The 17,147-nt window shown below is 45.1% G+C and overlaps 1 protein-coding gene across 50 annotated transcripts in view; it reads right to left on the reverse strand.

Annotated features, from left to right (window-relative positions):
- Positions 1-17,147, reverse strand: part of MADD (MAP kinase activating death domain) — a 56,423-nt gene that overhangs the window by 17,436 nt on the left and 21,840 nt on the right. For 8 of the 50 annotated variants that reach the window (XM_073016593.1, XM_073016624.1, XM_037999390.2 and 5 more), the window contains 8 exons: positions 14,481-14,581; positions 12,889-12,960; positions 12,401-12,559; positions 4,021-4,129; positions 3,678-3,740; positions 3,319-3,439; positions 3,108-3,213; positions 876-986 (listed from right to left, as the gene is read on the reverse strand). In XM_073016593.1, coding sequence (XP_072872694.1) covers positions 876-986; positions 3,108-3,213; positions 3,319-3,439; positions 3,678-3,740; positions 4,021-4,129; positions 12,401-12,559; positions 12,889-12,960; positions 14,481-14,581 — 842 coding nt within the window. Of the gene's footprint in view, positions 1-875; positions 987-3,107; positions 3,214-3,318; positions 3,440-3,677; positions 3,741-4,020; positions 4,130-12,400; positions 12,560-12,876; positions 12,961-14,480; positions 14,582-15,865; positions 15,920-17,147 lie in introns of all 50 variants that reach the window. The other 42 variants (XM_073016482.1, XM_073016539.1, XM_073016471.1 and 39 more) reach the window with 9 other exon arrangements.

Genomic DNA, 17,147 nt, shown 5'->3' on the forward strand with positions numbered 1-17,147 from the left:
CACGCCCGTAATCCCAGAACTTTGGGAGGCTGAGGCAGGCAGATCATTTGAGGTCAGGAGTTCGAGATCAGCCTGGCGAATGCCCGTCTCTACTAAAAATACAAAAATTAGCCAGGCGTGGTGGTGCATGCCTGTAACCTCAGCTACTCAGGAGGCCGAAGCAGGAAGACTGCTTGAACCCACAAGGCAGAGACTGCAGTGAGTCAAAATTGCACCATTGCACTCCAGCCTGGGCAACAAGAGAGTGAAACTCTGTCTCTCTCTCCCTCTTTCTCTCTCTCTTGCGCGCGCGTTCTCTCTCTCTCTCTATATATATATAAATAAATCAGTTGGGTGTGGGGGCACACGCCTGTAATCCCAGCTACTCAGGAGGCTGAGGCATGAGAATCGCTTGAACCTAGGAGGTGGAGATTGCAGTGAGCCAAGATTGCGCTACTGCACTCCAGCCTGGGTGACAAAGTGAGAGTCTGTCTCAAAAAAAAAAACTGAGAGTGTATCGAGGCAAGGAATACAATGGCTGCTGGCATAGTTTGGGGCCATTGTCTTCACTTGGGTTAAAGTGCCAGCAGTTGTACCCACCACTGCTTTGGTACCATCAGTGCAAACGTAACCCTGTGAAAATGGCAAATAACATTTTAGAATCATTTGAAATAGTTTTCACCTTCTGAATCCTCAGCAGTCCAGATCACACATCAAAACTGATGCACTACGATAGTTTTATACAGAGAATCCCATCACAGAACACACGGACTAATGCCTCATTTAGAGTCAAAGACAACTGCTCCATTTGCAAAATCAGGGGTGAACTGGACTGAAAGTGACACAAACCAAGAAACGACCCATGGGAAGCCTAAGGGGTGGCCAGATGTGCTTACCAGGTTCGCCAGCTGATCAAGCACCTCATTGATCTGCTGGCTGTACACAAGCCCAATGTGCGACTTTCCCATTAGGCGCCTCACCTTCTTGCGGATGTCATTCTTATTTACCTGAAAAGCCAAAACAGGACTCTTAACAAGGGATCTGCTCTCCTCTCGACTGAGGTAGAGAGAAGAGAATGTACAAGTCGGTTTCCCACCATCTGAGAGAAGTGGAATTCTGAAAGACCACATCACTGAACAAGGGAGAAAACTTTCAACTGTGTATTCTGCCACCATGAGGGGAAGAAAAGTCCTGGCTCTGTCTCTAGTTAGCTTCTGCAGAAAAGTGGCTCTTAGGTCAGTTCTGGTTCCAGGTGACACTTTCTCCCTATCCCCACTCAATACCACAACATTCACCCCTACAAGGGTTCTGAAAACCCCCAAGGCTCTTCATAGTGTAATTCAGAAATGACTCAGAGTGGCAACACCAGACTGGGTTGTAGCTAAGACATCTCTGAAGGTTAGGGATCATCATCCTTTCCCAGCCAGAGTCAACCAGTACCCTCCAAATTCCACAGAGTACAGTGAAACTTACACCAGGAAATGAAGCAAACCAAGAGGGGCTGGGGGCATTCTCTGCATTTGATCAACTGATCCCTTCACACTTAGGGAGGTTGGGGAGAACAAAATGAGGAGAAACCCAGTGGCTCCTTCTCCAAACAATTCTCTTCTACCCATCAACTCCAGACTTATGTTTCCCTTTGAGAGCAGAACTCTTCTACTTGGTAACATACTTCTTCCACAGCTACAAAACCAAGTACAACATACCAAGTTCTATCTACTATTACTTTGTTAATGGCTGGCTCTTCTTATAACTATGGAAAATTCTGTAAGATATAGGGCTATCCTGAAAAACAAAATCTGAGCATCGTTTCTTTTTTTTTTGAGATGGATTTTCATTCCTGTTGCCTAGGCTGGAATACAATGGTGCAATCTCAGCTCACTGCAACCTTCTTCTCTAGAGTTCAAGCGATTCTCCTGTCTCAGCCTTCCAAGTAGCTGGGATCAGAGGCGTGAGCCACCATGCCCAGCTAACTTTTGTATTTTTAGTAGAGACAGGATTTCACCATATTGGTCAGGCTAGTCTAGAACTCCTGACCTCAGGTGATCCATCTGCCTTGGCCTCCCAAAGTGCTGGGATTACAGGCGTGAGCCACCACTCCTGGTCCTGAGCATCCTTCCTAAGTTTTAAAAATCTACTACTGTAAAAAAGAAAAATTAATTCATTGTATTTTGTGGGAAGCCCTACTGGCATCCTAAAACTACTCAGTAAAGGGAGACCATATAAATCTCAAAATAAACAAATAATGGCTGGGCATGGTAGCTCCTGCCTGTAATCCCAGCACTTTGGGAGGCTGAGGCAAGAGGATCACTTGAGGTCAGGAGTACGAGACCGGCCTGGCCAACATGGTGAAACCCCATCTCTACTAAAAATAGAAAAATTAGCTGGGCGTAGTGGCAGATGTCTGTAATCCCAGCTACTCAGGAGGCCGAGGCAGGAGAATTGCTTGAACCCGGGAGGCAGAGGATGCAGTGAGCCAACACCGTGCCACTGTACTCCAGCCTGGGTGACAGAGTGAGACTCTGTCTCAAAAAAAAACGAAAATAAAAATAAATAAATAAATAAATAAATAAATAAATAAATAAATAGTATGGAATCATCAGTTCTTGGCCGGGTGCAGTGGCTCATGCCTGTAGTCCCAGCACTTTGGGAGGCCAAGGCGGGTGGATCACCTGAGGTCAGGAGTTTGAGACCAGCCTGGCCAACATGGTGAAACCCCGTCTCTACTAAAAACACAAAAACTAGCTGGGTATGGTGGTCTGCACCTATAATCCCAGCTACTGGGGAGGCTGAGGCACAAGAATCACTTGAACTGGGGAGGTGGAGGTTGCAGTGAGCTGAGATTGCGCCACTGCACTCCTACTTGGGTGACAGAGCAAGACTCTGTCTCAAAAAAAAAAAAAAGAGAATCATCAGTTATTTCTACAACATTCCTTAGTAAAACAGTCTGGCAGCTTCAGAGAAACACAACATTGTTAAGCTGGCAGAGAGGCCTCAGACTTTCAATCAAGAAGACAGCCCTAAGTAAGATACCTTGATAGCTTCCCAGCTGCCCCGAAATTCAGGTGACAGGAACAAGCCTTGCCCTTCTAGCATCAGTGGAGCTGGACACAGCAAAATGACATTACCTTCATCAGCAGCATGTAGGAGATGAGGTTGTGCAAAAGGGTGGCCAGCAAGCGATCTTCATCATCTTCCAGGCGCTTCCGGTCATGTTCTCCCAGGGACAGGTACCTATGCAGAAGACAAAGCACAAGTCAGCCCTCAAGTGGGAGACCACGGAACTAACCAGGAGGAGGCTGAGTCTGCATATTCCCAGTGGTTTCCTAAGCCCCATACCTGTCGATCATTTCCTGGGGACCCTGGTCCATACCCATGCCTTCTCTCTCCAACATCACAGCATCTAAGAAGGCATCTTCCCAGAATTGCATTTGGTCCCATAAAGTAGAACGCTCTTTGCCTGGGTAGAATAAAGGTTTCTTAGGGGGCCTATTTAACATTTAAGAATATAGCTGCCAAACAACAATAAAGAGTAAAATCCAGATAAAAGGGAATAATTACAAATTCCAGGGCAACGCAAACACAATCTCTCTACCCCAGATCTAACATGCCTGCCACCAGCCCCAGATGCCTTCAAGTAAGGCCCAGTCCCTCCCAAGGAGGAGGGATGAACACAGCACACAAATAAATGTGGTTACTTATAGAAAAGGTCTCCATAGCTGCATCCTCTAACTGGTCCCACATGGATCCTTTGTCCCTTCCTGCCAATTTGAGAGCAGGAAGGACCATGGTAGCAAGAAAGGAAAGAAAGGAAGACAGAAAGGCAGAGGCTGTTGATTAACACCAAAACCCAATCTTGTCCAGTTTTCACCCACTGCTTGTTCTGGACACAGTAAGTCGCTTGCTTCAGGTATAAAACTGCTATCTAATGTCAGCATTGAGATCAGCAGAAAGCCAACCAGCTATTTGTTCAGTGTGACCCTCTCCCCTGGCTGAGCCAGCTTTCTCCAGTGCAAAGGGCCTTCCCAGTGTGTTTCTCACCTAGGAGTCCCTCATAGAGATAGACTCGCTGGCTCACATCTTCAGAAGTGCGAATGGGGCTGCCTGCCAGCTTCTCCTTTACGCTTGGCTTCAAGCTATGGGCTTTACCCTAGAGAGAAGAGATGATAGGTCAGTGGCCGAGGTAGCAATGAACGGCGGCAAAGGAAACCAAGCATTTCACTAAGAGGCTGTCACACCAGTCACCATCCATTAACAACATAAACTCCAGTACCCATGCTTCTGCAAGTCCACTTACGCTGCTTTCTGTTACTGCCTCCTAAACTATACAATAAAGTTTTCATTTTTGACTTATCTTTACTCCTTAGTCTCTGTAAGATTATTTTCTCTTTAAAACAACAACAATAACAATCAGATTAATTCTCTGTGTAGTAACGTAACACAGCAGAAAGAACCCAGGGTTTACCATCAGACTGACCAAGGCTCAGATCCCTGCCTCTTATTAGCTTATGTGAACTTAGGTACAAAAATCAGCTTCTCTGAGCCTCATTTTCCTAATCTGTCAAAGGAAGGTTATAATACCTACCTCATAGGACTACTTTACAAGAATTAAATTTGAAGATACATATAAAGCACCTAACAGTGCCTAGCACATGGTTAGTAATTGAGAAATGTTCCTCTTTCCTATCTTTTACTGTCCCTAAGAAATATCACTAACTTCATCTGCTACTTCTGAGTAGATTTTCTATTCATTAAAAGATTTTCAGCCGGGTGCAGTGGCTCACGCCTGTAATCCCAACACTTTGGGAGGCCGGGATCACCACGTCAGGAGATCCAGAGTTCCTGGCTAACATGGTAAAATCCCGTACCTATTAAAAATACAAAAAATGGGAGGCTGAGACGGGCGGATCACGTGGTCAGGAGATCAAGACCATCCTGGCTAATACGATGAAACCCCGTCTCTACTAAAAAAAAATACAAAAAACTAGCCGGGCGAGGTGGCAGGCGCCTGTAGTCCCAGCTACTCAGAAGGCTGAGGCAGGAGAATGGCATGAACCCAGGAGGCGGAGCTTGCAGCGAGCTGAGATCCGGCTACTGCACTGCACTCCAGCCTGGTGACAGAGCCAGACTCCGTCTCAAAAAAAAAAAAAAAAAAAAAAAAAAATTAGCCAGGTGTGGTGGCACACGCCTGCAGTCCCAGCTACTTGGGAGGCTAAGGCAGAAGAAACGCTTGAAAACCCTGGAGGCGGAGGTTGCAGTGAGCCAAGATCGCACCACTGCACTCCAGCTTGGGCGACAGAGTGAGAGACTGTCTCAAAAAAAAAAAAAAAAAAAAACACAACACCTAAAAAGAGACAAAGTAATTATATAGTAACAAAGGGATCACTTCAGCAAGAGGATATAACAATTGCAAATACATATGCATTCAACACCAAAGTTATATAAAGCAAATATTGCAAATATTATTAGATCTAAAGGGAGAGATATACTCCAATACAGTAACAGCTGGGGACTTCAATACCTCACTCTCAGCATTGGACAGATCATCTAGACAGAAAATCAACACAGAAACACTGGATTTAAACTGCATTTTAGATTCAGATTGCTTTTTAGACCAAATGGACCTAACAGACATTTACAGAACATTCCATCCAACAGCTGTAGAATACACATTCTTTTAATCAACACCCAGAACATTCTCTAGGACAGACCACATATTAGGCCATGAAATAAGTATAACGAGAAATTTAAGAAAACTGAAATCACAGCAAGTATCTTTTCAGACCACAAGGGAACACTGTGCTCTGAAAATTAGAAATAACAAACTTTTAAAATCATACGAATACACGGAAATTAAACAATATGCTCCTGAGTGACCAATGGGTCAACAAAGAAATTAAGAAGGAAATTTAAAAATTTCTTCACACAAATGAAAATAAAAACACAGCATACCAAAACCTATGGGATACAGCAAAAGCAGTATTAAGAAAGAAGCTTATAGCAATAAATGTCTACATCAAAAAAGTAGTAAGATTTCAAATCAACTTAATGATGCAGCTCAAAGAATTGTGAAAGCAAGAACAAACCAAACCCAAAATTAGTAGAAGAAATAATCAAGATCAGAGCAGAAATAAAATTGAGACAAAAAAAAATAGGCCAGGCATGGTGGCTCACGCTTACAATCCCAACACTTTGGGAGGCTGAGACAGGTGGATTACCTGAGGCCAGGAGTTCGACAGCAGCCTGGCCAACATAGCGAAACCCCACCTCTAGTAAAAACACACACACACACACACACACACAAATAGCTGGGTGTGGCGGTCGGCACCTGTAATCTCAGCTACTTGGGAGGCTGAGGCAGAAGAATCACCTGAACCCAGGAGGTGGAGGTTGCAGTGGGCCAAGACTGCACCATTGCACTCCAGCCTGGGCAACAAGAGCAAAACTCTGTCTCAAAATAAATAAATAAATAATCAACAAAATGAAAAGTTCATTTTCGTAAAGAGAAACAAAATCCACACACCATTAGAGCTAGACTAACCAAAAGAGACAGACAGACAGAGAGAGAGAGAGAGAGAGAGAGAGAAAGAGAGAGAGAGAGAGAGAAAAGACTCCCGCCAAAAAAACACCAAAAACAAAAAAGGAAACATTACAATTGCCATCACAGAAAAACAAAAAATAACTAGGGACTATAACTACATGCCAACAAATTAGAAATGGATACATTCTTAGACATAAACAATCTACCAAGATTTAACCAAGAAATAGCAACCTGAACGGTCCAATTCCAAGTAATGAGATTGAATCTGTAATAAAAAGCTTCCCAACACAGAGCACGATGGTTAATGCCTGTAATCCCAGCACTTTGGGAGGCTGAGGCAGGCAGATCATTTGAGGCCTGTAGCTCGAGACCAGACTGGCCAACATGATGAAACCCTGTCTCTATTAAAAATACAAAAATTAGCCAGGCATGGTGGTGAATACCTGTAATCCCAGCTACTCGAGAGGCTGAGGTATGAGAATTGCTTGAACTTGAGAGGTAGAAGTTGCAGTGAGCCAACATCACACCACTGCACTCCAGCCTGAGCAACAGAGCAAGACTCTGTCTCAAAAAAAAAGTTGGGCGCAGTGGAGCATACGCCTGTAATCCTAGCACTTTGGGAGGCCGAGGGGGGCAGATCACTTGAGGTCAGGAGTTCGAGACCACCCTGGACAACATGGCGAAACCTCGTCTCCACTAAAAATACAAAAATTAGCCAGGTGCGGTCGTGGGCGCCTGTAAACCCAGCTACTTGGGAGGCTGAAGCAGGAGAACTGCTTGAACCCGGGAGGAGGAGGTAGCAGTGAGCTGAGATCGCACAACTGCACTCTAGCCTGGGCAACAGAGCAAGACTCTGTCTCAAAAAAAAAAAAAAAAGAAAGAAAGAAAAGAAAGGCTCAGGACCCAATAGCTTCAATGCAGAATTCTAAAAACATTTAAAGAAAAACTAATACCAAATACAAAAGTATTCAATAAAAGTCAACATCCCTTCATGATAAAACCTCTCAACAAGTTAGGTACAGAGCGAACATACCTCAAAACAATAAAAGTCACATATGACAAACCCACAACCAACATCATACTAAATGGGGAAAAGATGAAAACTTTACCTCTACGATCTGTAACAAGACAAAGATGTCTACTTCCACCACTTTTATTCAACTGGAAGTGCTAATTAAAGCAATTAGGCCAGAGAAAGAAAGGGCATCCAAATTGGACAGAAGGAAGTCAAACTGTCCCTCAAAGCGGGCTGGGTATTGTGGTTCACACCTGTTAATCCTAGCACTTTGGGTGGCCAAGGCAGGTGGATCGCTTGAGCCCAGGAGTTCCAGAGCAGCCTGGGCAACATGGGAACACCTTGTCTCTACAAATACAAAAATCAGCTGGGCATGGTGGCGCATGCCTGTAGTCCCAGCTGCTCGAGAGACTGAGATGGAAGGACTGCTTGAGCCCAGTAGGTGGAGGCTGCAGTGAACCGTATTGCACCACTGCACTACTCCAGCCTAGTTCTATCTAAAAAAAAAAAAAAAAAAAAAAAAAAAGAAAAAGAAAAAAGAAAGCCCTAAAATCTCCACTAGAAAACTCAGAACTAATAAGTGAATTCAATAAAGTTGCAGGATATAAAATCAACATATAAAAATCAGTAGTGTGTCTATACACCAACAATAAAACAGCAGAGGCTGGGCGCAGTGGCTCACGCCTATAATCCCAGCACTTTGGGAGGCCGAGACGGGCAGATCACGAGGTCAGGAGATCGAGACCATCCTGGCTAACACGGTGAAACCCCGTCTCTACTAAAATACAAAGAAACTAGCCGGGTGTGGTGGCGGGCGCCTGTAGACCCAGCTACTCGGGAGGCTGAGGCAGGAGAATGGCGTGAACCCGGGAGGCGGAGCTTGCAGTGAGCCGAGATCGCGCCACTGCACTCCAGTCTGGGCGACAGAGTGAGACTCTGTCTCAAAAAAAAAAAAAAACAAAGAATACCATTGGTATTTTGGTAGGAATTGCCTTGAATCTGTAGATCACTTTTGGTAGTATGGTCATTTTCACAATATTCTTCCAATCCATGAACATGGTGTATCTTTACATCTTTTCCCTAAACTCGTTCTTACATCAGTGTTTTCTATTTTTCCTCATGGAGATCTTTTACCTCCTTCATTGAATTTATTCGTAGGGCATTAATTTTTTATTTATTTATTTATTTTTTTGAGATGGTGTCTCGCTCTGTTGCCCAGGCTGGAGTGCAGTGGTGTGATCTTGGCTCACTGCAAGCTCCGCCTCCTGGGTTCACGCCATTCTCCTGCCTCAGCCTCCCAAGTAGCTGGGACTACAGGCGCCTGCCACCATGCCCGGCTAATTTTTTTGTATTTTTTTTTAGTAGAGACGGAGTTTCACCGTGTTAGCCAGAATGGTCTCGATCTCCTGACCTCGTGATCCGCCCACCTTGGCCTCCTAAAATGCTGGGATTACAGGCGTGAGGCATCGCGCCCGGCCACCAATGGTATTCTTCACAGAGATAGAAAAAACAATCCTAAAATTCATATGGAACCACAAAAGACCCCAGATAGCCAAAACAATACTGGGCAAAAAGGTATCACACTACTAGACTTCAAAATATAAGAGAAAGCTACAGTAACCATAACTGCATGCTACTGGCATAAAAAACAGACCCATAGACCAATGGAACAGAATAGAGAACCCAGAAAGAAATCCATATATTTATAGCCAACTGTTTTTTGACAAAGGAACCAAGAATATTCACCAGGGGTAGGGACAGTCTCTTCAATAAATGGTGCTCGGAAAACCTGATATCCAGTATTCAGAAAAATAAAACTAGACCCCTACCTCTCACCATATACAAAAATCAACCCAAAATGGATTAAAGACTTAAATATAAGACCCAAAACTATAAAACTACTAGAAGAAAACGTAGCAGAAATGCTTCAGGACATTGGTCTGGGCAAAAAGTTTATGGAGACCTCAAAAGCACAGGCAACAAAAGCAAAAGTAGACAAACAGGATTATAGTAAACTAAAAAGCTTCTGCACAACAAAGGACATGATGAATTGAGTGAAGAGACAGTCTGCAGAATGGAAGAAAATATTTACGAACTATTCATCTGACAAGAGATTAATATCTAGAATATACAACAAAGAACTCCATAGCAAAAAAACACAATCTATTAAAAAATGGGCAAATGAGCTGAACAGATCTCTCTTAAAAGAAGACACACAAATGGCTAACAGGTGTTTTGGAATAATGGGCCTCTACAAAGGCCTTGAAGCCAAACTGCTGTAGACAGTTCTCACTGCCGCTTCCATTTATGAGAAACTGATGGTTGCTATCCTCACAGTTATGCAGCTGAAGGGTACAGCAAGCACTGAGATGTCTTACAGTGAAAAGTTCAGAAGACACTCAAGGTGGAGGATTTTCTTTGAAGCGAAGAGAAGTAATTTTCCTATTACTCTGGCTCCTTCCACCACAAATGTAACCTCTATTGGCTTGAAAAGCATCTAAAGGTAAACAGGAAGTATAGCAGGCTAGACCTGTTGTCAACTTAACTTTTACGATCCGTGGTTAGATTTTGGGGTGAAGGTTGAACTAATATGAAAAGAAAACATTATTGAAAATGCCTGGCCGGGCGCGGTGGCTCACGCCTGTAATCCCAGCACTTTGGGAGGCTGAGGCGGGAGGATCACGAGGTCAGGAGATCAAGACCATCATGGCTAACACCGTGAAACCTTGTCTCTACTAAAAATACAAGAAATTAGCTGGGTGTGGTGGCGGGCACCTGTAGTAACAGCTACTTGGGAGGCTGAGGCAGGAGAATGCCGTGAACCTGGGAGGCGGAGCTTGCAGTGAGCTGAGATTACACCACTGCACTCCAGCCTGGGCGACAGAGCGAGACTTCATCTCAAAAAAAAAAAAAAAAAAAAAGGCCGGGCGCGGTGGCTCAAGCCTGTAATCCCAGCACTTTGGGAGGCCGAGACGGGCGGATCACGAGGTCAGGAGATCGAGACCATCCTGGCTAACACGGTGAAACCCCGTCTCTACTAAAAAACACAAAAAGACTAGCCGGGCAAGGTGGCGGGTGCCCGTAGTCCCAGCTACTCGGGAGGCTGAGGCAGGAGAATGGCGTAAACCTGGGAGGCGGAGCTTGCAGTGAGCTGAGATCTGGCCACTGCACTCCAGCCTGGGCAGCAGAGCCAGACTCTGTCTCAAAAAAAAAAAAAAAAAAAAAAAGAAGAAAGAAAAGAAAACCCCTAATAAACTGTCAGCACAAAAGAAAAATCAATTAATCATTCAATCAACCAACCAGTCTGTTCAGACTCAGAGAGAGTTAAGGCCCATCAACTTGAATAGCCTCTCAATCCTATTCCCAATCTTCACTCTGGGAGGTCACTGAATCTATTAAAAACACTTTGGGAGGCCGAGGCGGGCGGATCACAAGGTCAGGAGATCGAGACCATGGTGAAACCCTGTCTCTACTAAAAATAGAAAAAATTAGCCGGGCGCAGTGGTGGGCGCCTGTAGTCCCAGCTACTCGGGAGGCTGAGGCAGGAGAATGGCGTGAACCCGGGAGGCGGAGCTTGCAGTGAGCCGAGATTGCGCCACTGCACTCCAGCCTGGGAAACGAAGCGAGACTCCGTCTCAAAAAAAAAAAAAAAAAAAACACATACAGAAGGCTCTGCGAGTGGGAATGATTACCAGTCTTAAATAGCTGGTTTCATTTAAATTTTTCTTCCTTTCACCCCACGGGCCAAAGATAAGGACCTATGCCTATAAGCTCTTATAGAGCACATCCATTCTCATCTCCGTTTAATAAAGTGGCAAGTCTATCAGTGTTTTAACAGCCTATAGAGGCACATACACATTACAAAGCAGAGGCTGGGCACAGTGGCTCATGCCACTTTGAGAGGCCAAGGCAGGAGGCTCACTTAACCTAGGAGTTTGAGACTGGCCTAGACAACAGAGGGGAACCCAATTTCTACAAAAAACTAGAAAAATTAGCCAGGCATGGTGGTGTATGCCTGTAGTCCCAGCTACTTGGGAGGCTGAGGTGGGAGGACCACTTGAGCCTGGGAGGTTAAGGCTGCAGTGAGCAGTGATTGTGCCACTACACTCCAGCCTGGGCAACAAGAGTGAGACCCTGTGTAAAACAAACAAACAAACAAAAAACCCAGATGTCTAAGGCAAGGACTAAAAAGAATTCACCTCCTTCCAGCTGATCACAGGCTTACTGTGTGATCTAGGGAAGTTCTTTTTTCCTAAGGCATTGTTCCCCTCACCTATTAGAAAAGACTACTCACAGCAATATAGTGAATCACAAACTTCTTGAGTAAAAATTATGCCTTTTTCATCCCTGTTTCTTTAGCGCAAAATCTGGTACTTAGTAAATCACTTCATGGATGTTCATTAATGAATGAAAACTTCAAATAACTGTTAGTAATATACTAAAATAGAATGTTATTTTAAGATGCTATATAAATAGAGCAGAGACCAACATAAAACTGGATACTCCATAGAAACAGACTGGTACTAAATGAGAGCTGTAATTGTCCTGAAAAATACCACAAAGGTATCACTTTGCCTGTGTTAAACCTGGGGATTAATACTACATAGGATTTGAAGCCCTTATCTGACTGGGCAGGGAGCATAACTCATCAATGGTTCAGGAGAGGGTTCTAAAAGTCCCAGATCGTAAGTCAAATGACTGAAAAAAGCCTTAAGAAATGTTTTCCTTACAGCCAAATATATGAGGATTACCTCTTCCTTATGTAACCTTCACCTCTTTAGTGTCTCTTAACTTTCATTCTTTTCTAGCCTGCTTCCCTCCCCCATTAAAGAAATGGTCTTCTTTTGTTAGCAAACAAAGCTTACAAAGATGGTGCTTGTAGCAGAGTTGGTCTCAATTTCACTATCAGACAAAGTGCCCCGAGAGCTTGCCAGGTGAACACTGCCCTCGCCACCTGGTCCATCACCTGCATTGCTGCTCAAGTCACTGTCGGCTCCAAGAGTCTCTCCAGAGCTATTACTCACCTGGAAAGGAAAAAAGGTAGTAAGAGATAGTCCCCAGGGATGGGCCCCAGAAATGCCAAGCTGTTAGAGCTCCCTGCCACCATAAAAAAGTATTCAACTTCAAAGGTGTGTCAGACAGCCTCTGGAAGTACCTTCTTTATAAGATGAGAAGCTCTGGGTGAAATCTCGTGTATACACACTTATGATGCTAAACCTCTCCACCATGAGAACCATGCTGACCTGAGACTCAGAGCAGCCTCCAAAGAGAAAGTAGCACCCTTTTCCAAAGGGGAAATCCACACCCCACCCACCAAGATGCCAGTGTGGTGTTCCCCTACCACGGTGCTAACTTCAGAATCCTGACTTGAGCTGCGGATCATAACAGCTGGACTCACGCTGATGACAGAGTCTTGATCAGTCCTCTGAAACAAGACACAGGAACATTAGGGGAGGTGTCCAATCTCCTCTCAGTTTCCCACAGAAATACTGTACCTTCTTTCTCCCCATCCCCACCCTTCTGTTATCATCCCTAGAGAAGTCACGAGCAACTTTTGTTTCCGGAATATAAAATATGTACAACTTATATAATAAAAAAAATAGGCCTGGCACAGAGGCTCACGCCCGTAGTCCTGGCACAGAGGCTCACGCCCGTAGTCCTAGCACTTTGGGAGGCTGAGGTGGGAGGATCATTTGAGCCCCGGAGTTGGAGACCAGCCTGGGCAACATGGTGAAATCCTATCTCTACAAAAAAATACACAAACTTAGCCAGGCATGGTGGTGGGCGCCTGTGGTCCCAGCTACTCAGGATGCTGAGGTGGGAGCATCACTTGAGCCCAGGAGGTTGAGGCTGCAGTGAGCTGAGAGCACACCACTGCCCTCCAGCCCAAGTGACAGAGTGAGACCCTGTCTCAAAAACAAAAAACAAAAAACAATGCATTAAAAAAGTACATGCTCACTATAGAAAATACATGAAAGAATAAGGAAATAAGAACAAGTTGTAAATCTACCTCCCACCTTAAGCACTGTTTTTAGTATATTTCCTTTCAGTTTCTTCTCAATACATTTTAAAAATAAAATTGGAATCACACTATATGCAGCTTTGTTAAACATTTTCCCATGTCACTAAATTTTTGAAAACACAACCTTTAATGGATACTAATATTGCATTACATGGATCTATTACACTTATTTAACAATTCCTTATCATTAGATATTTATATTGTTTTGAGGGTTAATTTTTTTTTCTTTTTTTGAGACGGAGTCCCACTCTGTGGCATAGGCTGGAGTGCAGCGGTGCAATCTCAGCTCGCTGCAACCTCTGCCTCCCAGGTTCCAGTGATTCTCCCGCCTCAGTCTCCTGAGTAGCTGGGATTACAGGTGACCGCCACCACACCGGGCTAATTTTTACATTTTTAGTAGAGACGGGGTTTCACCACGTTGGCCAGACTGGTCTCGAACTCCAACTCCTGACCTCAAGTGACCCACCTGCCTCAGCCTCTCAAAGTCCTGGGATTACAGGCATGAACTGCTGCACCTGGCTATTATTTTTATTTATTTTATTTTATTTTTTTTGAGACAAGAGTTTCACCCTTGTTACCCAGGCTGGAGTGCAATAGTGCAATCTTGGCTCACCACAACCTCCGCCTCCCGGATTAAAGCGATTCTCCTGCCTCAGCCTCCCAGGTAGCTGGGATTACAGGTATACGCCACCATGCCTGGCTAATTTTGTATCTTTCATAGAGACGGGGTTTCATAATGTTGGTCAGGCTGGTCTTGAACTCCCAACCTCAGGTGATCCGCCTGCCTCGGCCTCCCAAAGTTCTGGGATTATAGGCGTGAGCCACTGTGCCCGGCCGTCTGGCCGTTTTGTTTTTTTTTTAACTTGAAGTATTCTGAGACAGCATATTTAATCCTCGTAATTTTCAACAAGGTTGTCACAAACCTGGGAACCAGACGTCAGGCTCACACCACTGTCTGCGCTGATCTGGGACTTTTTCTCCTCTGTCTCACCAAGGTCAAAGACAGGTTTGATTACTTCAGGCCCTGAGTAGGGGAAGACTTCTGTTACTCCGTGCACAAAGGCTAGGGGCAGGCTGGTAAAGGGGGTGGGACAGCAGCACAGGCTGGTCCCAGACCTGTTCAGCCCATCCCAGTCACCTTTCCAAGGACTACTCCCGACTCAGGACCCACTGGAAAAAGAGGTCCCCAGATGCCTTAAGAACCAAGTAAGACAAATCAGACCTGGTCCCAACGGGTTCTCCAGTCATCTTCTCAACCTGAGAAAATTATGAGCAAATCATCTTAAAACAAAAAAGCTCCACAAGGCTGGGCATGGTGGCTCACGCCTGTAATCCCATTACTTTGGGAGGCTGAGGCAGGTGGATCACCTGAAGTCAGAAGTTTGAGACCAGCTTGGCCAACATGATGAAACCCTGTCTCTACCAAAAAATACAAAAATTAGCCAGGTGTGGTGGTGCATGCCTGTAATCCTAGCTACTCGAGAGGGTGAAGCACGAGAATCGCTTGAGCCCTGGAGGCAGAGGTTGCAGTGAGCCAAGATCGTACCACTGCACTCCAGCCTGGGCAACAGAGCAAGACTCCATTTCAAAAAAAAAAAAAGAAAAAGAAAAGTTCCACAAACAAATGTCTAAACCACATTCCATGGCACTCAGAGTCTGAGCTTTGCTGGTACCTGAAACCATTTTATGGTCCCCAGGTCACTTAATGCTTCCCAAACAAATGTGTCTAAAGGAGGCAGAAAAGGTTGGGCCTGATGAGATAAGAAACACCAGCTGTTTTGGTGGGCACTGCCTACCTCCATCTACGTTTGAGATAAAAACCACCCCCCTTGTCCCCCACCCACCCACAATGGTATGGCAGAAGGACAGAATGACAGAAAGCAAGAAAGCGTGCCTAGGCAAGCCACCAGAGAGTTGGGCAGCTACAGACTCAACATGGAGGGACAGCAACCATCTCTGCCAACTGTGCCCCCAGGCCTTCTAACAGGTGAGGGAGATATCAGCCAATGGGGGGCATTAAAATAGGCAAACGTTCTCCCCACCAACTCTGAAGCAACAGAGAACCAAGTTCTGGGGAGTTGTATTCAGTAGACACCTGGTTATAACCTGATTGACATGAGGGGAGGAGGAAAGAAGCGGCCTACGTGCCACACGCCTAGAAGTCACATGCTACCTACCTGCTGCCATTCCAAACACCCTCTAAGAGCAAATTTGGGGTGGGGCTGACAAAGGAAGCCTGCCCCAACTGGGCCTGGGGAGTTGGCAGGTATGGGAGACTTGGGAACAGGAAAGGGCATTTGTTCCTTACTCTGTTTTTCCAAAGCTTTTTGCTTTTTCACTTCCTGGTGCTTGTTCCACAATTCTACCCCAGATGCAATGCAAGCAGGAGAGAAAGACAGAGAGTCAGAGGCTGGTCAGACAGATGAAATGGAAACCCACCCACCCAAGTCAATTCAGTCTCAGGCACTAGATTACCAACCAAGAGATACAAAGATATCTTCATGGGGAGAAGGGGCAGAAAACAAGACATCTAACCCCTCCACCCAAACTCATGAACAGATTCCAAATTTCTAATGCCAATCCCAATGTGGCAGTAAAAACCCTGCAGAATGTTAGAGCTGGAAGGGCCCTTAACAAAGCTCCTTCATTTTTGCATGAGGAAACTGGTCCTAAAGAGGCTGGAGCACTTGATCAAGATCATGTAACTTAGGATCCATTTAAACTCCCACCATGCCACACTCTCTCTGCCAAATGAGCTGGGGAAGGACAATTTTTACAGATTCTAGATGAGACAGACGAACACCTCAAGCGGCCAGAGTTTCAGGAGCATGAACACCAATCTGTTTGATTCACTGAACTGGACAGAGGCCAATTCATGCAGGCAGTTAGCACCCCTCCTCATTGCTCCTCAAGAAACTGCAGGCAGTTAGCACCCCACCTCATTGCTCCTCAAGAAACCAACTCACCCCTAGAGCCAGTGCCTGCACTACCAACCAGCAATCTGGAAAAATGCTTCCAGCTGAGGTGACAGAAAACATAAAATGGTCAAGACCAACATCTTCATAGAGGAAAACAGAATGGCAACCACAGCAATTCTTTTCCTGGAAGGAACTTCAGAGTGTACTTAGTATGGTTTCCTTATTTCCGTATGATTTCCTCATTTCCCAGATGAAGAGACAGAGACCCTGAGAGGGGAAGTTATTTGCCCAAAGTTGCATTCCTAGCTGGAGGCTGATATGGGACTAAAACTCCAGACCTCCATACTAGCAGGTCAGTATTTTTTCTAGAACATCATATGAGGCAGGAGAAAGCCAGGAGTTGACTGCTACTAGAATAATATTCTGCTGGCTAGGGAAGTGTAGCTCCCCTAAAAAGGAATCTGTTTCACATCACCATTTATGGGAGCATATGGCAACTGCTAATGGCCATGGCAATGAAACATCAGCTGGAAGCAGAGTGCCTAGGGACCTAGAACCAGAAAAAGAAAGATCCAACCTCAATGACTCAAGGTCAAGCAGGGAGTGAGCCAAACAGAGGTGATGCCCAGAAAGCTCACTAAGGCACCGCCTTTGTGGGAATAGAGAAACACC

This window comes from Chlorocebus sabaeus, chromosome 1 (assembly GCF_047675955.1).
Source record: "Chlorocebus sabaeus isolate Y175 chromosome 1, mChlSab1.0.hap1, whole genome shotgun sequence".
NCBI classification, from domain to species: Eukaryota; Metazoa; Chordata; class Mammalia; order Primates; family Cercopithecidae; genus Chlorocebus; species Chlorocebus sabaeus.